This window comes from Oculina patagonica, chromosome 3 (assembly GCF_052425735.1).
Source record: "Oculina patagonica isolate OP01 chromosome 3, crgOcupat, whole genome shotgun sequence".
In the NCBI taxonomy this organism is placed as follows: domain Eukaryota; kingdom Metazoa; phylum Cnidaria; class Anthozoa; order Scleractinia; family Oculinidae; genus Oculina; species Oculina patagonica.
In genome coordinates this window covers 26,489,012-26,516,219 of record NC_135760.1, presented here as the reverse complement: position 1 = coordinate 26,516,219, position 27,208 = coordinate 26,489,012, and the positions used below count along the sequence as shown (strand labels likewise).

At 38.6% G+C, this 27,208-nt stretch overlaps 1 protein-coding gene across 2 annotated transcripts; it reads left to right on the top strand.

Annotated features, from left to right (window-relative positions):
* The first annotated feature begins 565 nt into the window (after positions 1-565).
* On the top strand, positions 566-27,208 carry LOC144647246 (kinase suppressor of Ras 1-like). Of its 2 annotated transcripts, XM_078507016.1 has the most exons (20): positions 566-1,152; positions 5,335-5,520; positions 6,377-6,520; positions 10,078-10,222; positions 11,870-12,169; positions 13,465-13,638; positions 15,762-15,834; positions 17,078-17,164; positions 17,329-17,423; positions 17,699-18,073; positions 18,215-18,245; positions 18,930-19,020; positions 19,243-19,341; positions 20,809-20,841; positions 21,846-21,943; positions 22,502-22,675; positions 22,777-22,873; positions 23,459-23,730; positions 24,484-24,613; positions 24,963-27,208. In XM_078507016.1, exons 1-20 carry the CDS (start codon positions 988-990, stop codon positions 25,125-25,127), a joined length of 2,934 nt encoding a protein of 977 aa, XP_078363142.1. In that variant the 5' UTR covers positions 566-987; the 3' UTR covers positions 25,128-27,208. The 2 variants fall into 2 exon arrangements, with proteins under 2 accessions (XP_078363142.1, XP_078363143.1); XM_078507017.1 differs by lacking the exon at positions 20,809-20,841.

Here is a 27,208-nt window from a genome sequence, read left to right as displayed (position 1 = left end):
GAATTCAGAGAGTTCTATCCTCGTGTCACTCGTCGATTCACGTGACACAAGGCAAAAAGGACAGCTCAGAAACACCCACAAGGGTCCCCTGCCAGAAAACGATGTGAATAACACAATGACGTCACTTGCGCCGTCAAAGTGAGCCAAATGGCGTCATTTGATTTTGAGTGTCTTATGGTCCAATGGCGTCACAGCAGCGCAAATTACCTAATTAGGAACTGATTGAAAATGACTCGATAGTTAATTAGATCTCGCGCGGGGTTCATTATTGACTTAAAGTACACTATTTATAGAAATTTATTTTTTGAAAAGGAACTATATATTTATATCCCAAGAAACAAGGTCTTTCCAGCCTTTTAATAGCACAAGTTTCTTTTTAATTATACAGTTTACTCGACTGTTAAATTCTGGTGTTTATAGTTGTCCCCGGGCACCTGTTTTGCTGCCAGTGTCACTCAAGGATCTTCCGTTCAACACTTTAATTTGCACAGACGTAATTTGCAAATTGATAATACGTTGATATTATTATTATTATTATGAAGTCGTCAAGGGGATAGAAAATGTGCTGCCATTCAATCGCAGTCGCTACTGTGGATGAAAGCTGCGATCTTCAGTTGCTGAATGCACCGATTTGTGCAGTTCGACTTAGTTCACTTCGCTCTTGAGGTTGAAAAGAAGTAACGCATTTTAATAGTTACGTGAGCTCGGCAAATTTGTGTTGTTGCAGTCAGCACTCAGCGGCCGCGAGTCAAGGGTTGAAGTTCTCTTATTGCGGCAATCTCAATCAGTTCGTTAATTCATTTAAAGGAGTAATTAGTTTTAACAAATCAACGTTGAAGACTTCGATCACTGCGCAACCGACCGAAAGGGTATAGCAGAAATGCGAGCAAGCTACGAGAAGTCCATTGGCTAGTCAGATGATCGCCAAGTCAGCACTTCAAATAAACTGACACACAGGAAGGTTGCGGGTACTAGTCTTTCCTAGTCATGGACGCGCTTAATTTGTTCCACAGGCTTGTCCCTGGCCGCCAACGAAGGTATCAACTTCGCTCCAAGGGCCTTTGCTCCAACGGCAAAGTAAACCGAAGCATGGATAGCATTTTAGATCAACTTGATGGTTCGAAACGACGAGTAAGCTATCCAAATTCTGAGGTAAATATACCATTGTCTTTTTTTACCAACGGGCCATATCATAGTTAGATTACATGCATATCATGGTGAACCAAAGTTCTCGTTTGTAGTATGCATAGCTTGAAAGCATTGTTATATTAACTTTATAAAACCAATGTTGGGAATATCAGTTTCATGTTTATGGGAGAAAAAATCTCGAGCTTCGCAGACAGTGTAGTCTGTTTCTGGTCCAACCATATGTTTCGGTTTCCATGGAGTACCCTCTGTTTTTGAAATAATATTTTTGTTCATCAGTCTAGAGATGATTATTTCTATACAAACCATCTTGTATCATCATGACTCGCGCTAATGCATAATTCTCAGATAGTTATCACACGAGACGAAAAAACTTCGACTGCAACATTTGACTTTTCGGTTGGCGATGTGATACATGTTGGTGTCGAACAAATTCTCGGTTTTTTGTAGCAGGAAGCGGAGCGATTTCTTATTTTCGATTAAAACAAAATGCAAGCTTTAAGTCTTAATCAGCAACAGAACCAAAAAAATGAACGACAATGAAAATCCTCATCGCGCTTTCGTGTTTGCAGAACTGGTCGATATTGATCGCAACTGAAAACGAGATTTAACCTTAATTTGGTAACCAAATTTTATAACCATAAAATATGTAATATATCAGACATAAATGAACACTGTTGAAAATTTTGCGATTGAAAAATTCGCCAAAAAACGGTTTTTGAAACATCTTTTTTGCATAAACAATGAATGGATAACTTCGACCTTCTCGGAGAATAAACAACAGGGCGACCGGACAGAAAGCACTCGTTATAAACTGCATTATACAATTCGCGGTAAGCTCATATCACTCACTTATCGATATAGCGGTCTAGAAATGTCGAGAGCAGCACACTGCTAAACGGAAGTCTTATAGCCTAGCAGGTGTTGTTGATTTTTAATATTTTTCATGGCATGACAAGTCACCTGTATACAGCTGTAACAACTAAAAGCTTTTCTTACTAAGAATTGAACAACCATTAAGATTCAAGCACGCACTATATACTTCGTGTTAAAAGAAGTTAAAATGACTGGTTACACAAAGGTACTTGAAAAAGATAAGAAAAGAAAATGGTTTGCTTTGACTGTAACGACTCCAATGAGATGTGTTCCATGTCTTCCGCAAAATTCAAATTGCGGTCTGTGCAATTTCCGAGTGCGATTCTGGAAACCATCGATCAAATTCAGTCTTCTTGAATATATACATGTATTTTCCTACGATAATTTTTACTCCAAACTATTTTGAAAAAAAAAAAAGAAGACAGCGATTAACATGCGAAAAGAAAGCAACTTACAACAACATTTTCCTATTTTTACAAATATGCAGTTTCGTGTTTGCTAAACAAAACATTCGAAAGGATTTTTTACTGTCTTTTGGTTCATTCAAGAGCATTTGTTTTTAATATGAGGTTTATACCTATCGCTGAAAAGGTTTTCGAAAGTTCGGTTTCCGTACGATTACTTTCCGTTCAATTAAATTTGTAGTTGTGGTTTAACTGCGCGTGGGTTAAACGGCTAACAAGTGCATAAGGTTTTTAAGTGCTGTGGGTCTAAATATAACGGCAAATATTGCCACCAACTCGTGATCAGTGAGGCGCTGTTAGCAGGCCTTATTTGCATTTAAACTGCGCATTTCGCATACATGTTTTAACATGTATGCGATGGTATTCTTTTATTTTAATGCGTTTTACCGAAAAAGAAGGAATTTGAACCAAACTTGATGGTTGTATATAGTCCTAATCAGTGATTGGTATTCCGAAATAGTTTGAGAGATATACAAATTTAAAAATTTCACAAGTTAGCTGTGACAGTCGGCTGCCGAACGTTGTGTTCAGTGTTTGCCAGCCATGGCCCTAGCCTCCTACGCAGACGTTCTTTGGGCTCGTCGCGTTTCTCCCCCACGGCCCGCCATCTTAGAGGCTTGCCATATTTTCAATCATTTACAGCTTAGCTGGAACTAAACTTGTGGATGTTTTTTTTTTTTTTAAATAAAAAGATGCAAATCACCGAGTTGCAGAAAGCTAGAAGCCTTAATTGTACACAGATTTGAAATAAGCTGCCAGTTAATTGATTGTAGTTTCATTATGGGAACAGAAAACGTCGGTAAACAACCCACAACTCAGTCTGAAGTTTATGCACACGAACGGGCTAGGCCATGTGTAAGCTTTAAGTCACAATATGTCAATAATTTATTTTTAGGACCAAAGTTTAAATATAACTGTTTACTTTGAGGATTATAAAACTAAATATAGCCCTGAAAACCGCAGTTGCTGATATCATGACGTTTGTAATTCTGCAATTCAGCCCCGTAGCCAGACATTTCTGATAACCGAGGCAATTGCGAAGCGCAGAAGGTGGCAGCCGCTAATGGGTCAAACTTTGAAATCTAAAAGCCTGGAAATGCCCTTTTTAGGCAATATCGGATCGAGAAAAAATAAGCTCTTGTTTTCATTTTTCAGCTTACCTGCTCAGTAGTAGTATATAGCCTCTTACACAGGGGCGGATCCAGGATTTTTCTTAGGAGAGGGTGGATCACTAAGGAATGGCGTAACTGACAGTTGTGTTAGAAAGCCGCAGGTCACCTTGGGGGGAAGGGCGCATCCCCTGTAATCTCCCCCTAGATCCGTCCCTGCTTACAGGAACATGAAAAAAAAGAGGAAAATTCAAGATTTTTTTACCGAGGCGTGGTTTGGCTCGCCTGTTACTAGCCACGTCCCGGTGTAAAATAGAAGTTCGAACTGGAAAGGCAGTTTATCCTCTAAACGCCAAGTTAAGAAGGATCTGCACATTTTCGGCCATAAAGGAGACTCGAAATGTCGAGTTATCTGTTTTTATTGATTTGGGATATGGGACAAAGCCTTGAAGAAGGGATGGGCGGTGAGGAGAGTGGAGTCGAGGAATTAGACTATGCCGGCCGAGCGCTTTCAATTGGTGTCTTTTCCACTAAGAATCATGATCAACTTGAGCCCGAGCTAAAAACTGATAGAGAATCGAAAGCGGTTTAAATCGACACAATCCTCTAGATCGATTCTCTTAGCGTACTGAACGCGCTGGATATAAACCTCTTACCAACCAAGTGCCACTGAGGTCTATACCAGAAGAACTTGCTTCGATACAAGGCAGATACTGTACCTCTTTTTGCACTCATTCCCTTTCCCTTGTGGAGACGTCCCCGGACTCGACCCAAAACAATTTCTCTTCTGTTCGGTTTCTCTGATACTGGTGAAGTAGCTATACAGAAATTCTGGAACTGTGTGTCTGATTGTTTTTTCGTCGCTACGATTTCTGCCCGGTATTTCCTTCGTTTCGCCCCACTAACTGCCCTTGGGTCTCCGAGGATGCACCGGCACTGAACACGAATCTTTTGTAGCCAGCAGGAACTGAGCTTTAGAAGTCGTTTAATTACTCGATCCGATTTAGGGATTTTATAAGCTTCTTTTTTCAATACGGTCCGATAACTTACTGTATAAACTGAGCTTACGAAGCTAGCAAGAGGTTTATTATACGGCTAGGTAATTTGCGCTGTAATTGTTCAACTGTTCAATTTGCGGTCTTAGAATCCAAGCGCGAAAGTCATGCTGGGAGAACATCTCCCATTATGATAAAAAATAGTGTTCTATATTAATTAAAGGAAGAGATACACTCTCAGGTCTCTTAGCATATGAAAATGTTTTCTGCTCTTCTAAATAGTCTTTAACAATAGTGTTTAATCTATTAAAATCATAAGAATTGGCGGAACACAACAGAAATCGCCAAAATTAAAGAACCCTGCCTGAAACAAACAGCTATATTTTCAGGGAACGGGATCAGAAACACCGAAATTCCTGAATACATACATCACTGTATACTTCTGTAAAAGACCCCAAGGTGAACGTGGTGACTCGTGAATATTTTCAGGTATTTACAGGGAACATTACGTGACCCATACCAACGAAGTTGTCCTTGACCTTATTGACTCTCCCTCCCCTCCCTCCATTTTATTGCGTATCACGTGCCTAGAACCCAGCTCCGCTGCGGTAAAATTCGTCAAGAAATCATGGAGGGTCGACAGAACTAATTTTCCACAGACCAAAATGGTTGTTTTACCGGCCAGACGTAGGTGTTTCCTGCTAATATTTCGTGTTCTATTTGTTCCCTATCTGCAAACATAAGCTGCGGGCTGTCAAAAGGCTGAAAACCGTAAAAATGTCGTCGAATGGAGTGGCAGTTGCAAAGGTACTCGAACAGATCCAACTTGTCCAGGGTATGATCGATATGAATGCGTCCAGCTTGAACAGTCTGCGAACACAGTTTTCCACCAACAGTGACTTGATCCAGCAAGAAATCCGCACACTCGAGGTAAATATTATCACTTAAACCGTCCGTTTAAGGCGCCCTGTGAAATGTTAAAAGTGATTCATTTAACGGCTTGTGACATCGCATATTTGTGACTAGTATGCGAGAAGCTTGGGAAAAGCTTACCGTATATTGATGCTAGCTACGCAAGTTTAGTTTCGAAAGTATTAATTTAACTGTTACTTTCGGGTGTATGACATTTTATTTGCTTTTAAAATCGTCGATCGTTTTGTGGTGTGCAGATGTAAAATCTATCAGACATATTTTGCCTTGTGATTCGGTTGCGACGTGACTGGAAGGCATTCGTTTTATTGATGTTTACGTTATAGCGCAAGAAGATCTTGACACGAAACATTGAGCATTCATTCGCGGTGGCCTAAGCAAATGGTTGATTAGCGCCTACGATTAGTTTTGTAAAGATATATGACCTGTTTGCAGTTACGGGATTAGGAAAGACCTGGATGTACGGTATACCGACCGGCTCGCGTGTCTCGTATACATCTTGTCTTCGAAGAGTGCATATTAAAAAGACTGTTGAGATGCGAAGATATCGGCTGCAAAACTCCATCTCGTTTGTTGTCAAGCAACTCGATTTTTATTAATCCCTTAACACAAAAAAAGAGAAATGTTTTTTGTTGTTAAGCTTTCTGTTTGAAAAAGATGAAGTGGATTTGGAAATCCTTGAATTGTAGCTATTAATTAAATCAGATGAACGTCCGATCACTCTGTGAGCGTTACATTTTAATACCACACAAATGCACTGTCTACCTTAGTTTTAAACCTTAAAAAATCCAGTAAACGTATCTTCTACATATGCTACCAGTATTAAAATTTTCAATTGTGTGCGTGTTTTTTTCAGGGAAAGCTTGTAAAACTGTTTTCACGGCAGCTAGTTGTAAAGCAGAAGTGCAACGAAGATTGGAACCACAACGAGAAACTGCGTTATTATCCCAGACTCGAACAGTGGCTTCAGGTCGTTGGAATAAACGAGGAGGCGATCAAGGTACGTGTATATTATTCTTAGTATGTACACGCTAGTATGTCAAAACAAAAGAAAATTGATGCCCTCCTGCTGTTCAAAACATGGCCATTGCATGTGAAAACTACAGTACCCCCACCCCACCCCCACCTCCCTCGATTTTTACATACTCGTATGCCACAATTTTAAAAATCATATAAACAAAAATCTGTTTAACTTTTTATCTGTTTGTGAGCTGCCACTGTGCAAAGCAATAACAAACAGCTGCAGGTGGTGCTCACATGCATAATATCCATACACGTACAGCGCAAACCAACAAACCAACCAGTTTTGAACAAATTTTGGCTAGTCTTTGTAAAGGGAAGAAAATTTTTGGTTTGAAAGTAGGGTGGCAAATTAACTGCACCACCAGTTTAAATATTTATTTATGTTGGCTGGAAATTTTATTTGGCTATGAGATTTATGAAACAAAACCTCCTCCTTCCTCATTGTGTTAGTTGTGAGAATTTGTTTGCTCATCAAAGTAATGTCCCCAGTTCAAGATGAAGATTCTTTTTGTTGTATGTGAAATCACCTGTTATTTTGACAATAAATATAATACAAACACTGGCCAAGCATAAGTTGCATAATTTACAATTTTGTATAACTGGTATTGGAGGGAGAAATTTTGTTTAACTCCCTCAGGGATTGAAGCATTGTTAACTTGGTATCTGCAAGATTAATCGGTTTTTTATTTCTTTCTTTTTAAATAAAAAAGTTTTGTTCTTAATTTGCTTTAAAAAATCAATATTTTAAATTCATTTTACAGGCTACATATATGTATAAATTTGCATAAATGTAGATACAATGTATTGTCCATTTTGTATTTTCTTTTTCCTTTAAATACTGTTGAACTTATGGTAACATGTTAAAGTGCATAGTACTTTTTTAAGTTTATTTTTACACATAAATCTCAAAACACGAACAGAAATCAAAAAATTATGAGCAGATCCATTTTTTTGCCGGTATATAAGAAAGCTTGAGGCTTTATTTTACTGTCTGATAGTGGTAATTGTTTGGTTTAAGGATATGCAAGTGGACAAGTGTTGTTAATTAACTGCGCTGCGCAGTTCTTGCTCTGCACGGGGTTTATTATTATTATTATTATTATTTTATTTTTTGTAGTTTTGTGGGTGGCCAGACGCAGACCTCCACTCGGTCGAGGTTATGTCACGCGATGTTTAGAAGCTATAAATCAGTAACAAATGGAAACAAATGGTTATTCTTTGTCTTTACAAAGAATGTTTAGTGTGAAATATTCGAATTTGAAGCCTTTGACTCATGAAAAATACTAAATTTCCACACTTTCAAAGAGAAATGTAATTCAGCGGGCCATAATCTGTGAATTGATACCATTACGTTGGTGGAAAAGAATGTGCTGACATGACAAGTTTCACTTCCGATCGACTAGACCTCGAGTCACGTAATATTTTAAAGCTATTATAAGCTACCATTGAAATCTTTGCGAATCCTTTGGTCTTTATTAAACAAATTTATTGAGTAATCTATTTTCTGGCTGTGTCATTGAAAGGATTTTAGAGATATGAAGAAAAATTCCTTTCACAAACATGCCATGACTTGTGCCGCTTTCGTCATTCGGTATGCTAGGGGAATACCCTCTGTGCTAAAAACAGCTCCAGCGTCCGCACGTGGGAATTTGGCCAGAATTTGCAAATAAGAAAAATTCTTGATCGCGGCTGGAACAAGTCAACCATGAAATGTCACTCAAAGTTTGTCAGATGCTGAATTTTTACAACCGCCTATTGTAATACGAAAACCGAAAGAGGGTCAAAATTTTGAACTGTTGAAGAGGTTCAAAAATAGTACTAACTTTATAGAAACTGCGAAACATTGCCAGTTTTCAGTTTTATGTAAATAAGGAATACTGTCGAAATTCTCGCGGATACTTACGTTCCTGGCGTGAAGCCAGACGTTCTTTTGAACTGATCTTGCAGACCCAGGGGCAGTAGTTGTAAACTTTCGCCCGAAAAATCCCGTCGTCCCGATAAGCGATTGTTTGGTTTCACGGATCAGGATCGTGGGAATTAAATTTGGCCAGCATATAACATTAGCATATAAGAAAAATATTTAATTGCGGATGGAACTAGTCAACCATGAAATGTCACACAAGGTGTTTTCTTACCATTTTGTTTGTCAGTCGCAACATTATTAGACGCAGGCAAAGGGGATGGGTGGAAGGGGGGGGCTGCATTTTTTTGTCCCCTACCCACATGGCTCACCTAAAGTGGTCACGTGACCAGCGCAGTTTTAAGCTCTAAGAGCTTCTTGTTACATTGTTTATCACTCTATCTAATGTTTATTTTTATAAAATGCCAGAAATTTCCTTTACAGTCAACTCTCTCTAAGACGGACACCGTCGGGACCGGCCCCAACTGTCCGTCTTATAGAGGTGTCCGCCTTATAGAGAGTCGAGGTAACGTGACACCAGAAATTTTGAGACGATAAAGCTAAACGGCTATGCACAACGAATACACGTCTGTTTTAGTCGCTTACGTTTAGCAAAACCTATAAAGTGGAACAAAAATAATATCAGAGATTCGACTTGTTTGTTAATAACAAACGGTGATACTGTAAGTAGAAAACTAAATCTACAAGTTTAGCAGAGAAGTAAGGCGTTTTAGCGGATTGTTTTTGGTAAATTTGGTATTCTAAAGGCGCTGACCTGCTATGCTATATGTCGATAACAAGTTTTGAAGTATTATTCACGAAAAATAACTTTTAGTGCCTGTCCGTTGGCGGTTTCAAAGTGTCCGTTGTCCGTCTTAGAGAGGTGTCCGTCTTACAGAGAGTTTTCTTACAGTAAAATGACTGAAAAACGGCAGGGACCATAACCAGGTGTCCGTCTTATGGAGGTGTCCGTCTTATAGAGGTGTCCGTAAGAGAGAGTTGACTGTATAACAGTTTGTTCACAGTTATTATGACTGCTTTTAAATGGTAAACATTCAAGTTAAAAGCACATTTCTAATGCTCACCTGCAAATGCAAACAATGAAGTTTCCTTCTAACAAATTTTAACACAGTTGATTGTTGCGTTTTTTGTCCTGAGGTTCATTATTGAAACTCCTGTTGTATATGAAATCAGTTTATCATTGATCCTTTGGTAACAAACTCCTCAAAACTCTGCAGTTCTGATATGAATTCGATGTCGGGATTTGAGGATCAATGATTTTTTAATAATGCAATGATGATAAAACTAAAAATTATTGTTGTCACAGACCAAAACCTAACCTTCCTTAGCAATAATGTGAAACAGCATCCAGATTGGCAGTGTAAATGAGATGTTTGTACGAATACAGGAATTTCACCATTGAGCCAAAATCTTGTACATGTGAATGTCTTAAATTTGGCACAGTTGAACCACCCTGTGCAATAAGCAACCGCCTCGTAAGCAACCACCTCCCATAAGCAACCACTTTTCCAAGAAACCAAACATTTTAAGTTTAAGCTACTGTTAGTTAGAATCCCTGTAAGCAACCACTTCTCATAAATCACTGTAGTGAACTTTATTTCTTCTATTAACAGAATCTGGAAGAGAAGTGTTGCACAGTTGAAGGCCTTTTGTCCTTATCAGATGAGAAAGTTCGAGCTATACTTGAGAACTATGCAGATGGGCAGGAAGAAAGCAGGAGGCTGATTGCTGCTCTGAAACATCTACAGGCATATACAGGTACACGATCAACTTTCACCAACAGGAAAATTCCCCAGCTCTACTTGTTTAGACTGAGGTTTTGCATGGTGGCCACATTGCATGGCAGGAACAATAGTAAGAATATTTTTCCTACGGGAAAAAATGTTCATTGTTAGCAAATGCAAAACATTTTTATTGTTCCTGCCATTCAACATGGCTGCCGTTCAAAATAGTTGAAATGCCAGTAATATGGGTATAATGTATCCCACACTCTTTATTCTCTACTGCAGGGCTTTCAATGAGATTTAGAGTATGTAGCTGCCCTTGTGTGGCACCCATCAGAGAGCGATATAACAAGCTGTAAACATTTCCTGTAACTTATAAGGAGGTGCATGAATTTTAGCAGGGCCCAGATTCATGACAGTATACCTGATGGAGTTCCAGCAGGTGCCAGATCTCATTGACAGCCCTGCTCAACATGAAGTCAACATATACATTTATCATGCAATAGACTTTACATGTGACAGACTGTTAGTATTGAATCCTGTTGGCATGGGACACAATAAACACAGTTCAAAGTCTGTATTTCATGTATCAGGAAAAAACAAATACATCACGCATTTAAGCGTGTGACACTTGTAGATAGTGGAAAAATAATTTATTTGATTCTAGAAAACTGTATTCTGTAGTTATTTAATATAGGTGGTGGCTGTTCAATGTAAAGTGTTTTGTCTTGCTACTATTCATTGGAGTGTACATTGTACAATGCACAGGTTTCAGACCTAGAGAACCTGTAAATGTCGTCTAAATACTTCAGGGGAAGCTGTGTAAAGTTCTCATCCAGTGCCGTAGCAAGGGGAGGGGCCGGGGGGGCCCGTGCCCCCCCAGTTTTTTTCCCAAAAAGTAAAAACAGACCTGTAGGAAAGGTTGAAAATAAAATTTTATCTCCCGAGAGGTTTGAAATAATAACATTTGTACTTCTCTTCATTTTTTAACGTACGTAGGGTGATGCACAACAATATTAAACAGCCAAAAACTAAACTTAACTAGCTAAACTTTGGGAAGTTTTCAAAAAACGACCTGCGGATGAAGTCTTCGTTTGCCTCTAAGGCAACTCAGACAGTTTAATAACTACGAACTCGCTATGATGACTCTGAAAAGTGAAACATTTGCTGGTTTTAAGGTACAGGGACAGCCGGTTTTCTATTTTGTAATTGACGTTGTAAGTGTTATACTCTCTTCAATGTGCATTGGTTTGCTGAGACAGTGTAGGAAGTAAAAAATTCGCGATATGCGTAAATCAAAAATGGCTCTTGGAGAATGCTGGAAATAGCATTTCCAAGCCTCTAGATTTCAAACCTTTCCGCTGGGGGGGGGGGGGGGCATGCCCCCAGACCCCCCCAGCCCCCCCCCCCACTTATTTTACCCTTGCTACGGCACTGTCATCTACGTACATTGTAGATCATTCTGCAATATACATGTTCATGTTTACTTGTAAGTACCTTCTAGCTGCACACAGCAGCAATAAAACAAAGGCTTAATTTTGGTATTTATTGAATGTAGAAGGGTGTTTTATGTACAAACATGTATACGCACAATGTGCATGTACAATGTAGTTAATATGACATTTGAGATAGGAGCACTTATATAATTACTTTCCAATGTGTGTATTTTGTCTTTTCAAAGAACGTCAAAAACAGGGCCACAAAGACAGCACATCTGATATTTACTGGGATTCTTGGGACACTGGCAAAACAAGAGAAAAGAGTGCTAGCCTTTCCATCAGTCCTTCAGAGAGGTCATCACGTTCCTCAGTCACCTTGGACAGTGATGTACCGTTGTCGTCGCCAAGCTCAGATGCAGGCACAGAAGGCTCCAGACTGTCAACGTTATCTGCAAGTGACACTGATGGTGGGCTAAGTCCTAAACACAGTCCTCAACCAGCTTATTTCATGAAGAGAAGTGTGTCTGATGATGCAAATTTAGGTAGGAAGGGCTGCCGATAAACAATACTGCAAGTTTGTTGTTTTTATAAAAGGAAAAAGCACTGAGTCCGAGAGCAAGCAGTCTAAGGCCAAGTTCAAATACATGTTGAACTTCAATTGAGAACAACTAAATACATGTACCGTAGTTATTCGGTTATAAGGCGCACTCGGTTATAAGACGCACCCCAAACTTGGCAACATTGTTATGCTAAGTTTACAAACTGAAAATTCTCCAAAAACACTCGGTTATAAGACGCACCATGTGTTGGAGAGTTGAAAAGATGTAGTGATCAATTTAAGGACAGTTTTTTCTAACAAAATTTGAATGTTTGAATGTTGTTCATACTCCTTGGCACAATCTTCGAGTAAAAAGCTCACATTTCCTGCTAAAAAGACGTAAATCCACTCCTTTCCATCGTTCATGCTTCGAACTTAGCTGCTTAGTAACCTGGCAGATGTGTAGTTACCAGTGACCACTGAGTTTGTAGCTTGGTTACCAAGTCCTCAAACATGCTTCGTATCGCTACGAACTTTGTTTATCGAGTGTTTTTTAAAGATTCTCAAGCTTTTTTGGTGTTTCCTTGTCTTCTAAAGTCATTTTCCACTTTCCACGCTTAGAAAGGTTTGTTTCAAATGAGTATGCTTAGTTTTCTTTGTCTAATTTCAACAAAATGCTGGCATATACATGTGTTACTTAGACTCGTTTTATATCCGCGATAATAAAACTGAATAAACTTTGCGTTGAAACTTAACTAAGCTTAATGTTTCTTATATCTTTAATACTGTAAAAGCCAATAAACAACAGGAAGTGTTTTTATTTCTCTTGTTTTAACTGTAAGTTCCGGTAAAATGGCGGTCATAAGATTTTGTTGGGCGAAAATACTCGGCTATAAGACGCACCCAATTTTGGCATGAACTTCCCACAGAAAAACAATTTTTCTCGAAAAAACCATGCGTCTTATAACCGAATAACTACGGTATATGTACCTATTATTTTGGGTCAGCCCAAACCTTGTACATGCAACTTAAATAATTAAAAAAAAACCATTTTAATTGGTATTAAAATCAACTTCTCTGTAAACTGAAAATAAGCAAATGAGACTAATGATGGGAAAGATCTACATGTAATAAGATTATAATAATTAACCCACACAATGCATAGATCTTGGATGTCTGTGAAATTTAATAAAATTTATGATTCATCTTTTGATGCAACATACAGTACATGTACATGTGACATTAATTCCTCTATAGAGAACTTGCTCTATATTGAATGTACTCATTTTATGTTTACAGGAAACAGGATACACAATGTATTTATCAACGGTGAAAATCCAAATTTAACTGTCGGCAAAAAGCGTGGAGGAAAGCTTGAACCTGTTACTCCTCTCACAATACAGATTCCAAAAAGTACCAGTGGTGACATCTCGCTTCACTCCCAGTCTGATTCTGAGTCAGATCATAATGCAAGTAAGTTAGTTTCTTTCCTATGAGAAGTATACATGCCATTTTGTTACTCCATACCTGTTAAATGTAACTGTGTAATTTCCCATCTTTGTTTTTACAATAAAATTGTGTTTACAACATGTTAAATCTTGATTCTTTCCAATACACTGTAAATCCATATGAAAGCTGGTAGTGGCCAGCCAAAATATTATTAATATATAGTATCTACAATGTACATGTACACGTACATCAGGGTTGGAAACTAAAATTTCGGAGCACTTGCCATCTGGGAGAGTGATCTTCAAATTGCACTCGCCCAGATCAGTTCTCACTCGCCCAGTCTCCTCCATTAATAAAGGAAAATTTAGCCCCCCTCCCCCCACGAATAATAAAATGTACAACTTAAATTTTTAAGCACGTTTGATACTCACCTTGCCACCGTAGTGGTCGATCACTAAATAAATGAAAGTAACCGAAAATAGACCTTACTCCGCAATAAAAACGCGAGCACACTTCCATCAAAAGTCAAAACACAGTTTTATCTGATATGTATTCCCACATACCTGTAGTTTGCAAGCAAATAGCTTTGATGGAGATTTCAAAATGTTGGTAAGCTATCCGCTCATGGACAGTGTAGATTATTTTAAAGTGGAAAGTAAAAGTTCCGCTTATTTTGAATAATATATTGAAAATCATACTCGCCAAACCGGGCGAGTGATCTGTGATTTGTACTCGCCCGACAGTTTTCACACTCGCCTGGGCGAGTGGGCGAGTGCTAATATCCAACCCTGTACATGTACACATTGTTTGATCAGTCCTTGCAGCAGTCTTTTTACGACTGTGTTTATTTCATTTTGATTGATCACAATCTGTCAGTGATACAACATTAAGCAAGTAATTGATCATGCATGCTTTTTTGCAGACTGAAGTTTTTCCTAACGATCCTAAAAATGTGTTTTTTTTTTTAACTTCAATGCACAGTATTGTCAAATCTTAATGACTGTGTGACATAATGCTTTTACAGTACTCAGTGTCTCTCAGATTCAGAAGTCAAGAATAATTATGTGTTTAAGAAGTGTCTATGCCTGTAAACTAGCTATCTCGTAGCGTCGTGACAACAATTAAATCTCCCGGCTTCTACAAGGTTTACGAAACTGTTTCTAACAGTAAAAAAACTCTGTACTCAAAGAAAAATAATGTGATTTAGCTAGAAACGATGCACTGAGTATGTTTGCGACATTTATGCGAGCAAATTTTCTTGTTTCATCATTGAATATAAACACGCGCCGACAACTGCAGATTTTATCTTCGATGTTTGAGAAGCGTCGAGACAAGAAATAAATCTCCGCTTCTACGAGGGTTTCAAAGGTGTTAACAACAGTGAAAATCTCCCCAGTCAAAGAAACAAATACGCCGAGTATTCTTGAGCGAAAGATAATCACGCGAGCGAAAGTGATTGTCTGTTGATAATTAACACACTCCAAAAGACGTGATTTCATATTTCGTTGTATCGAAAGCGTCACGACAAAAATTATATCTCTGCGTCCACGATGCAAAAAGTTAATTTAAGTGGCGGAAGACTCTATTCAACCACTTTCCCCACCCAGCAAACAACAAAGCCTTTTCAGCAGTTTCCCAGTGTGGGTCAAACAACTCTGTTAGCCTTACGATTGGGCCATTTTTCAATAACACCACTTGCTGTATTAATTATTAGAAATCATCAGCTAGGGCCTAATCTGGACACCCCTACCCTCCAAAGTTCAAAAACTATCCAGACCTGTTGACTGTTCAATTCAGTTAACCCTGTTTCATTCACCTTCGACAGCACTCACTTTCTTAATGAAATTCCTAGTTATTTATTTCTAACTTCTGTTTTTGGACAATAGATTTTATTCTCATAGTGTCTTTCTTGTTGTACATACAACTGGCAAATTGCTAGGGAAACCTGACAACTTGTTGTGGGCAACTTGACTCACAGCAATCAGAGCTTAAGGAATTGGAGATGTAAGAACTGGCCTGTTGATAACTAGGCTTTGTAGTTATGTGTATTGTATATTTTTACTTGCACTTTGGCTTTCACTAAACAATCATTTTAACTCTGTGCTATTTGTATTCTGATGGAATTCCTTATTGCTTACCATTTCCAGGTTCCCACACGATAGGTTCTCCATCTAGATACAATGTTACTCACTATGGTATGGGACATACAATAAAACACAGGTATGAAATAACAGAATTCTTCATCAGTTGCTTCAACAAGGACTTCACAAACATTTCACTAAATGACAGAGCTACATAATTTGTATGTGTACAACAAATATATGTGTACATGTATACGTACAACATTACTGTACATGTTTATCTTATTAACCAAGCACGAGGGCCATACTAGAGAAATATCACTGAGTCCTACATGTAGGTCTTGACAATACGGATCAAGTGCAGAGAGTCTGTACAGAAAAGACAGAGGGCAAATATTCTCCCAGAAGTGCCCTGAGCCAGCTTGGTTATACTGTAATTTATTTATTACTTGACTTTGAAACTGGAAAAAAATGTAGAAAATTTATCTGGTCCGATACTTGAAATAATTCCGGGGGGGGGGGGGGGTACTCCGGTTTGTAAATGACGGGGATGATCGAATGGAGGCAAAACTCAGGACCCAAAAAAATCCCTAAGTCTTCCGACATTACCCAAAAAAATCATCCCTGGACCAAAAATAACCCCCCCCCCCCAAAAAAAAAAAAATCCCTTGTCAAATTACCCCTAAATTGCCAGGAGGGGCAATAATAAAACACAAAGAAAACCATATAAAATTGAACGCTATTCATCATACCATAAATACGCCTGGCCGTGCCAAGGCACTTTAGTTCGTTTTTAATACCCAAAAAAATCCCCTATTTACATCAAGTGAACCAAAAAAATACTTGCCAAATTTTCCAACCCAAAAAAATCCCGGAATCGAAAATTTCAAACCCAAAAAAATCCTTCGGTCATCCTCATCATTTACAAGCCAGAATACTCCCTCTGGGGAAATAATATTGGACCAGCAATAAAGCACTCTGATTAGTTGATTATAGTAATTGGACCTCTCAGCTACTTGTACTCTGTATCTTACAGTAGACATGCATGTACTACAACCCTCCAGTTTAAGACCATTTCAGTCGCCATGACGACTAAAAGTTTGGAGCTGGCGACTAAATTGGAACCGAAGTCGCTGGTCTGGTGACTAAAATTGAGAAGTAGGATTGAAAGCGTGAGCTTAATTTAGCGACTAAAATTTTTCACTGGCAACCAAACTTGAGCAGTTGGTGGCCAAATGGCCACTAAGGAAAAAAAATAAACTTGGAGGATTGGTACTATTTGTGTAATAAGTTGACAAAGTCTCAAAAAATTAAATTGTCTTAACACATTATTTTGTGACTCACTACTTGATTATTGTTTTAACTGGGTATTCCATTTTCAGGTTTTCTCAAAAGAAGTTTATGGTTACCTTGGCATGTGATTATTGCCATAAAATCTTGTTGGTTGGTAAAAAATGCAAAGAATGCAAGTAAGTTCATTAAATTATCCTGTAAGGGTTTTCTTGCAGTATTTCCAACTTTCAAGTTGTCAAGAATGTGTTGACACTGCTTTAACGAAATTTGCAAACCTCAAGAATGAAACAGATTTCTGTTTATTTACATTCTTCCCTTATTTTTTTGTTTTGCTTGATAGGCTTAAATTTCACAAGAAATGCGCTAAACTGGCTCCTCCTGTCTGTAAGTTACCTCAAGGATATGGGGAGTTTTTCACTGCTCAACTTCGGCGAGGTAAGTGCAAAAACAAACCAAGTTAACTAAAGGGGCTTTCTATTTGTAACTACTGTGGCCATAAAACAAACGAATGTGTGATTTAATTTCTCTGTGGGAGGCATGGTGGCCTTATGCTTAGCGCACTTGACATCAGATTGAGTAGTCAGGGTTCAAGCCCTGGTCAGGGCCATTGTGTTGTGTTCTTGGACAAGAAACTTTACTCTCACAATGCCTCTCCCCTCTTTCTCTCCTCTCACTCTACTCATTCTTATTTGTGTTGTCTTCTTTTACAGCCGTAAATTACAGCTCTTTACCTATGATACGCCCTCATGTAAAGAGAACAAATTCAGAGCCATCCAGCATTGCTCTTCAAGTTGAGAAATATATGCGTGAACAAAGTAGGTTGGGCCCCAACCGTAGCCATGGTGATTTGAACACAGTTGACCAAAAACCGTGGTCTGCTGGTATCCGTAGTGAAATTCCACCTCAGTTTACAAAAGAAACAAGTGGAGTAAGTGCAGCCAGTGCGACAAGTGGAGACTCCTGCTCCACGTCATCATCAACATCATCACCACCTTCATCGCCTCTTCACGCAACTACAGCTAGTTCTAGCCTGTCAGCACAGGAAGAGCTTGATCAGTTTCCAGATTCACATTTTTCTTTTACAGGTTTGTAAGCATTTGCATTCTAACTTCTTTCAAAATATTTCCTTAACCAACATGCAAAGTACAAATTAACAACTATTCTTTGTTAATAAATATTTGCCAAATTATATTTCAAACCAATTGTGATTATTCCTTCCTTTCTAGATGTATCAAGAATGACATCTTCCATGCAGAGGTATGTCTTGTACCCTGTAGTTTGCTATTTTACTTTACCAAGGCCTTTTTTCAGTAACACATGAAAAGATGTGTAAGCTCACGTGTTGACAATACGGTTTAGGTATAACATGTACATAACATACATGTAGTTCTCTCCATACCTGTACATGTACATACTCTACATGTACATTGAGAAAGATGAAGTCTTCATCGTGTCTCGAGCATGGAACAAAGATAAAATTTCCCTCTTTTCTGAAGTGATTTAAACTCATGACCTCCCAAACTTTGGATAGACACTATATCCACTGACCTACCATTTGGAGAGAGTCACAGCGAGCTCGGGACGTGTGACACATGTCCTGCACACTGTTAGGATCAGCAATGTTGAGAGGGCACTAGAGTAGTGGTAAACAAAGAAAGATGGTAAATTCTAAGCTCTGCACTGAAAGTGAGAAAGATCTAGTGATGTAATTAAATTTATTGTAGTGCACATGGCACAATAGAAAGAAGAAAAATCTAGATCCCCAGCAACATTTGTTGTAAAGGAATTTTTAAAAAATTAAATTAGGGGTGCGGCTTATACGGTCTCCCTGGTAAAAGTGTTAATATTTTTTTCTTTCCCCAGAAAAAGTGTAGCAAAGCTCATACACGTTTTTGAATTATAAGATTAACAAAGTCCAATGTGTTTATAAATGTGTTTTAGTGATGAAATGATTGACTCAACAAGTACCTTGGTGAGGACAGAAAGTGTGAAATCACGGCAAAGCAATAACACTACAACAAGCAATGACTCGGTGAGTTTACCTTACTTTCTGGACTAGCAACAAAAGATATTTATTTGAAATGTACCAAAAAACAAAAACTGGAAATCAAGATTACATTGCGGACATGTTTTCTGCAGCAGGTCTTCATCTTTGGACATGTTGTCCACAAAAAAAAAAAATATATTTGTACTTACATTGTAAAATACAGCTTTTCATTAAAAATTAGAAAAAATTTGTTGTGTTATTGTACAGACATTGTCAGGGGAAGATGTTCCAGGCATTGAGTCTCTGGACAGTCAAATCTCTGATGTTGATCCTGAGAGCAAAACATGGGGAAGAAGAATGAACAAGGTTACTCTTACTTATAATTATGTCACTGTATACATGTAGATCTCAATTTGTTTTAAAAATTTGAAATGCTGAATTTTCAATTATGCACTGTACACATTTAAATAACTTTGTTGTGAAGCATGAAACCCACCCTGAGTTCAAAATGGCCATTTTGAATTTCATAACAAGGTCAACATAGATGTACAATGTTATTGTTGATTTACAAGACGGTACACTAAATTTTTTTTTGTAAGAACTACACTGTACTTGTATCTACTGTGTACCTGACCAAATTGATGATTCTCTCTCACCTGTAATGTAATTTTGTTTATTAACTTCATTGGGAAAAAATTAATTGCCTTTTTCTTGTGCATGTTGCAATGTTCTTTGTTCATTGGTTGTGTTTGTTGACTTTATCATTAACTTTATATGAGCTGCAGCCCATTTACTGTAACATTGTCTAAACACAGTCTAACATCAGCTGTAGAGTAGTATCTCTATTATTTTGTGGATGATGGAGCGAGAAGCAAGAAAACAACTGGAAGAAAAATGGCTGTCAGAGTATGCTTCTGTTGACAGTCCACAAGGAAATAGCGACACTACATTGTATCTACAGTCAAAACGTCACTTGTCAAGCGGAACATCTTCTCTTTTTCTTCGTTCAAGATTGATATACTGTACTACCATTATCAGGGAAATAAGTGTAATTTTTGGTAGATGGCATGCACTCCAAAAAATGTTCAATAAATTGTTATTAATTATTTTTGCAATTAGGGGAAAACTTGTGCAAGTACTCCAAAAGATACCATGATAGTTTGTTGCCTAAAGGATGCAATGCTGTAGATATATTTATTAACCAATTGGGAGGGCTAGTATACTGCGGAATATTTGCCCTGAATCTTGACAGTATAGATCAAGGGCCAATAATTCTCCCAACATGATACCAAGCAAGCTTGGTAACAACATTTATTACGTGACTTTATGATTGAAAAGACAGCTATACTAACTTAATCCAGCGGAGTCCAACAGTTAGACAGTAAATTGTTGACTTATTTCTGTTATTGAACCTCCCAGCTCCCTTAGTTGTGTGATTAAACTCATCTAAATGAACATGTACATTACATGTATACTGCTTAGCAATGACTTTGACAGAAATTTCAGACCAATTCTTGGATGCACAGCAGGGCTAGGGTGCTAATGTTACCTTCCCTCAACTGGTCAAGTTAGCGATCTTGAGAACAGAGAAGATGGACTGCCTTGAACTTCATAAATCATAATTAATAAATCGAATTAATACACGTGCATCAATTTCTAAACCCATAACGCTAGTACATGTAACGTCATTAACGTCAAATCACTTAAACTTAACAGCATTCAGTCTTCCACAGACGTACACATATGTCAACAAATGGTGAAAACTGTTAAAATTATTGATTCGGAAAAAAGTTGTTGAACTAATTGGGAATTTGTGTGCCTTTTTAATGGAAGGTTGGAAAAGCCTACATGCTCTGGGACTTACATGTGAGTAAATTTAAACGTTTTGAATAATACCTTACAGCTTATAAAATGCGGTAAAAGAGTATTGTAATTGATTTACTGGTGTCATCTAAAGCTTAGAAAGTAAACAAAATAAACTTAAATATATTTTAATTCTGAATCTTAAATGAACACAAGAAGGTATTAATAGCAAATCATTATAAACACTGTTATGATAAGATCCCGTTGTGAAGGACGTCTGATAAACCTAACAAAACGGTAAAGCAACTTTATTTTTACATGATGCACGTGGTTTATTTTTTGTGTTACATGTAAAGTTTCAGTGCAGCTTGTAGGGCTGTGTATATAAAACAAATATTTCCAAAATTGCACGTGAACAGCAAATAACAAGTCATCCTTTTTGCTTATAAAGTGTAGATGAAACTAGCAATACTACTAATTAGGGCAAAAAAAAATAAGAACAATATGAGAGGCTTACTATATATCCCATTTTACACGCTTACTTTTTAGTTGTTGTTCTTTTTGGTTCTATTTTGTTTTCTTTTGTTTAAAACCATGGGTGTTAACCATTTAACCACAAGAGTCCCGGAAATTTTGGTTAAAGAGCAAATGGAACAATAGTTTTTACACGGGAATTTCGCTTTGAAATTGTGAGGAAGTCCTTTCATTCCGGATTGTACTATTTGTGACAAAACTTTGTACCATTTAGGTTCATTTCTCCCATTCCCAGTATCCCACCAAGGGAAAACAATTACAACAGGAAACCGCTAAGCGCCATCTCAAGATTTCGGTCGGTTAAATCGGAGTTTGGAAAAATACTTGCCAGCAAATGGTAAACACCCTTTATTAAAATCTATCCTTAGGCACCTCTTTCTTCCCCCCTTCCCCCCTTGTGCGTTACTACTCACTCCCTCTACTCACCCCTCTTCCTGCAGTACATCTTAATAGTCAGTTTACACTCATATAGAGTCTACATGTAGCAATCGCAAAAAAAATATTCCTGATGTATTTATCTGCTCCTACTTCAGCAAAGAGGCAGCTTGATGTCTGAGTGGGTGATCCCGTTTGAAGAGCTTGAGATCACGTGGAATCCACTGGGCAGTGGCAGATTTGGCAAAGTTTACAGGCAAGTCAATGATCAACATTAAATTTCTTCTTGTCTTATCTGTACAATGTCAGTACCATAGGTTAGGAGAAGAAGAAACTTTATCAGTAAAGATTAATTTACTTACGTTGGCCCTTATGGGTGGAGGTTTGACTGTAACTTAACAGGGCTCGAAAAAGGTGTCGTCCTGAATTTCGTGCGGGGCAAGTATAAAGCAAACATCTACGAGTTGGTGGCTTTTCATGGCGTAGTGTCTTTAGAATACTTTCATTAGTGCTACATTCATAATGCAAGTTATTTGAATACTAGGAAAGTCCGGTTCCGTGAAGTTCGTTACGATTGAATTCCAGCTTGCACTTCGGAAAAACAGCTCTCATATTTTGCATGCTTGTTTTAATTTTCTTTTCAGTATGATTTAGTTGGCAGATGTCTTTCCTGGGCCCTAAGTCATTTGCAACGCGTTACGTTACGCGTTGCATTTCGTGATGCGTTGCAATTCGTGATTGAAAATTGTGTCGTGCATGTATGCGTGCATTTTCTATTGAGTAATGTCTTCATTTACATTTCTGTTTTTTGTAGGGGCCATTGGCACGGTGAAGTAGCAGTAAAAATGATCGAGATCGAGAATCCAACCGAACAACAGCTGAATGCCTTTAAGTTCCAAGTTGGGACATTCCGAAAGACTCGCCATGAAAATGTAGTGTTATTTATGGGCGCATGCATGGATCCACCAAAACTCGCTATTATAACCAGGTAAGCTGTGTACTTCATGTACGCCTCATGTTCTAACTGCCAGTCTGATGAAGTGGACGTCAGCAGGAGCAAAATAACTTTTTTCTGTTCTTGTTTTACAGCATGTGTCGTGGCTTTTCTCTTTACACTCATATACATATAAGAAAGGACAATCTCCCACTTCCCAAAATCGCACAGATTTGTACACAGATTTCCCAGGTAAGAAAAAATTTCCTATTTCCCCAAACCAGGACCGTCACGCAACTAATCCTTTTTGTTGTTTGCTTGTCACGCAACACTTCCACTCAGAGAAGCACTGCGTGACGACCGAACTACTTACATAACATCAACAGCTTTCTGATCTTGTGCGCACAAGATCAGAAAGCTGTTGATGTTATGTAAGTAGTTCGGTCGTCACGCAGTACAAGTGTGGAGGTGCACTGGTGTAATGTGGAGTTGTCTCCGCGTTTGTCGTCGCGGGTGAGATTGGTCCGAGTTCGATCGCAACCAGGGTCGTTGTGCAATAGTCCGAGTCTCTTTATGCTTCATGCAATTGCAAAGAAGCCTGAAAAAAAAAATCAGGGCAGCCGGCTTCAACCAGGTTTGAACCCATGACGTCTGCGTTTCTGGTGCCATGCTCTGCCGGCTGAGCTATGAAGCCACACGTTGGGAGAAAGTTCTGATTGTGCGTTCACATCTTCCCGTAAACAATGAAATCGGACAAGTTATGAATTCGCAATAAATCACATTGAACTGTGTAAAAAGATTTCTCTACTGATTTTTTTTTTCATTATTTGTCCACAGGGAATGGGATATCTTCACGCTCGAGGGATCGTACACACTGATTTGCGCTCGAAGAATGTTTTCCTAGAGTCAAACAATCGCGTTGTGATCACTGATTTCGGCTTGTTCAGTGTAGCTGGTTTGACCACCAAGTCGGTCAGACCAGGCATGTTGATGGTCCCACAAGGATGGCTGCCGTACTTAGCTCCTGAAATACTTCGCTCGCTTACAACACAGCAAGATGCCCCTGATTCGTCACAGTTCACCTTTGCAACGGATATGTACGCTTTCGGGTAGGTTTAAGTCACGTATCACTTAATAGCGAGTATACACCATTAATGTAGTTGTAAACACGTGAGCACTTTGCAACCCAAGCTGCTTAAAGTTCCATTCTTCAAGCCGGGACTGAGCAAGTTTCGCTCAACGAAGACAAGCTTACATTCACTTCGCCGCCTGTATTCTAGCTGAGAAGACTGAGAATTTGCTTATCCGTTCATTTTTTTAGCCATTTTGTCGTTATAAAGCTCAAAAACAGTTTGAAGTTGCAGATGGAAGCGCTTCCAGTCATTTAACGGAGCTTGAAGTGATGCAAGCCAGCAAGAAAATGGCGCGAACAGTTGAATAGTTAAATTCAGTTCTGATTGACTGGCTTCGTTATTTTCTTGTTTCTGATTAGTCTACGACAGCGGGCTGAAATATATTATGGCCCCGCTGAATTCCCCATTTTACCTGTAAAATACGCCACAATGCCCGATGAAATTATTATAATACACATTCAAGGTTAGAGCAGTTTCCATCTACTTTAGTAACGCTAAAATTAAAACCATACAAACAGCGCATGAATACTGATACATGCCAATCAAAATAGAACAGGAAAATAAATATGTAACCGATAGTAAGGGCGGGAAAACTTTTACCTGGAGGTAAGCGCGGCAATGTGTTTGACTAGCGACAAGCACGGGAAAACACGTAACGAGTGACAGGTGTGGAAAAAGTCAATGGTATGCGGAAATGATACTGAAGCTGTCTGCTGTTGTCTTGTTTAGGACTGTCTGGTACGAAATGTGTTCTGGCTCATGGCCTTACAAGAAACAAATTCCTGAATCCATTATCTGGCAAGTGGGCAAAGGAGTTAAGCAGTCACTAACGCATGTCGATGTTCCGCGGGAGGTCAAGGTATGTGCTGAAATTGCCCCAAGATTTGCTTCAAATACACTCAGGGAAACACAGTCTACTTTGTAGTAGATAAATAATTGTGAAAGAATCTAACTGGATAACCAGATTGGTCAACTGTGACAATCCACAATCCACTCAGTTCAATCAGTTTGAGTTTATGGAACAAGCCCCACATAGAAAATAGCCTGCAGACGTCTGCGCGCAGCCAGCACAGAGAAAACTGTGTCACCTTGACAAGATTTTTCATTTTACACAAATAATAGTTTACACGAAGAGGCTTGTCACAGGCCTGGACGTATCGACTTGTCTCTTTCTTGAAACAAGATTATTGTGTTGTTTTTTTTTTCAGGATACTTTAACGATTTGCTGGGCGTTCGAACCAGATAAGCGACCCACTTTCAGCAATTTGCTCAGAACGTTAGAAAGACTTCCTAAAATAAGACACACGCAACGGCTACACAGAAGTCCGTCCCAACCATGCACTGTGGGGAGAGGGGCTGAGGCGCTTATATGAAGTGAATGATGTCTTGTACAAACCGTGGGTAGTACGAGGAAAGAAAAGAACTCTTCGCTTTCTTTGTTTTAACCTCGTTTCCAAGGACCGGGACGTAGGAAGAGCCTGGAATCGAGAATGTGTTTCCACGTGGTGTAAGCCCGGCGCTGCCTGCTGCAGGAAAGTTGAAGCCGTAAATGAGTTTGGCGGCAAGCAATTTAAATTAATTGAACGGCTATTTTATAATGCTGCGGCACTGTTTTCTTTTGACGTTTTAAGCCAAGATCGAGTTCCTTAATGTTGTTAGCACATTTTCTTTAATTCACTTTAGGAGAATTTGGTTGTGTAAGCTGTTTGCCAGAGATGACCAGCCCTTTAATTCTCATTACTGACCTGCCAATTGTAATTTTGTTATAAAAAACTTTAGAGAAGTTAGTTTTTGTTTGCTGCGATGAATGTTTTTTTTTTTTTTTTGTTATAAAAACGTCAGATGAAAGCAGGCGCTGTCTGGGATGATCATTGTTCAGGGTGCACTTTATTCTGGCCATTATCAGATGGAAGCAAGTTTTGGGTTTGAACAACCAAACTACCACCGTGCGAAATTGAATGCGCAAAATTCATAGGAGTTGAATTTTATATGACGCGCATGAATTCGATAGTGTTTTGAAATAGCGGTGCACGTACAAAGTTCTTTTCGTGCAGCAACTGCGCTTTTAGGCGCACCTGTGGTCACATGCGCAAGCGACAAAGCCTCGATTTCTTGCTCTGCTCAACGTGCTTACCGACTCGTTTTTAGCCGCGTGTGATCTAATGGTGTGCCTGCTCACAGGCATCGCGCTTCTGTCCCGTAACAAACTAATTTGTAAATAGATAAAGATTAAATGTTCTTCCTTCGCGATCGTCAAAGATTTCGTGGAAACTCTGAAATGTCTTTCTTGCTGCAAATTGCTTTCAAAGCTCTTTTGTAAAGTTGTCATCTCCGCCTGCCAGTGACTTGTGTGTTGTCTTGATAAGTAGATTTTTCTGTTCGTGGAAATTTGGGAGTATTTTATCGTAAAGAATAAGCGTTAAAAACGTGATATAGGACCTCCCGTAACAGTAATCGTGTCTCAAATTATCAAGAAAATTACAGGCTTTGTACGTGCGCGTATTTTTAAGGTAATTTTTTGATATAATAATACTAATTTTAATTGTGCACGGAGAAAAGTAATTTTAAGAAGAAAATAGTGTCTTTAACTAAGACCCGTGGTCTTTCGAAAATTTAATTTATCTTAAAACGAATAAAACAAAAAAAATATGAAAGCGTGAGAGTGAGCGCTGCCTTTCGTTTTACCAAATTTGAAGGTAGTTCACACTGCTAAAGTTTCCCTGTACTAGGATAACATTCTTGGTAGGCATCACTTCATCGCCGTTTGTACTACTACAAGATTTTGCCAGGCCTGACTAGTATAACACTAAAAGCTTGAAGTCTGATAAAAAAGAAAACGGATTTCAAGTTTTACAGTGCAGGCCTGTATATGAGTTCACATCTAAAGCGGGCCTCTCTCTAAAGTGGACACTTCAAAATGGATAGATTCCTCGCACCCTTTACCTCCCCTTTTAGGCTGATACCCATGGCTATCGAGGGTCAGTGGCCGGGTTAAGCTAGAATTGGGCGTGTCCACTTCAGCGGCAGGTCTGTAGAACTACAGACAATGTAAATTCATTATGTATGTATTCCGTGATATATATTTCCGCGTCAAGAATGAAGATGAATTTCAGGGTACCATGTACGTCCTTTTGAATTGTAGATATCTCTTTTAACTTACATGGTCCCTGTTCAGGGTTGTAAATAAGTTTGTTGGAGTCGACCTGCTCCAGCTATAGGGTAATTGTACAGTTTTAGGGAGGGCAGGGTTTGCATGATTTGTATTTTAATGTTTTCTTCGCGATCATCGATCATGCTGTTTGATGACTCGTAAATTATCAATCGCAGATTTCAGTCAGTACTTTAACCCTTTCCATACTAGTCTGAAAATGAATTTTCCTTACATGTTGCTTTGTTTGCTATTAAAGCACGTCACATGGTCCGGAATGAAGTTGAATAAAATTCAAAAACCAGA

What these genes read in the sequence shown, in the direction of transcription:
- LOC144647246 (XM_078507016.1), top strand. Translation starts at nt 988, where the DNA reads ATGGACGCGCTTAATTTGTTCCACAGGCTTGTCCCTGGCCGCCAACGA. An exon ending in TGAGTCAGATCATAATGCAA is followed by an intron (nt 13,639 to 15,761) that starts GTAAGTTAGTTT and finishes TACCATTTCCAG; the next exon opens with GTTCCCACACGATAGGTTCT. An exon ending in ACATGCTCTGGGACTTACAT is followed by an intron (nt 20,842 to 21,845) that starts GTGAGTAAATTT and finishes CTCCTACTTCAG; the next exon opens with CAAAGAGGCAGCTTGATGTC.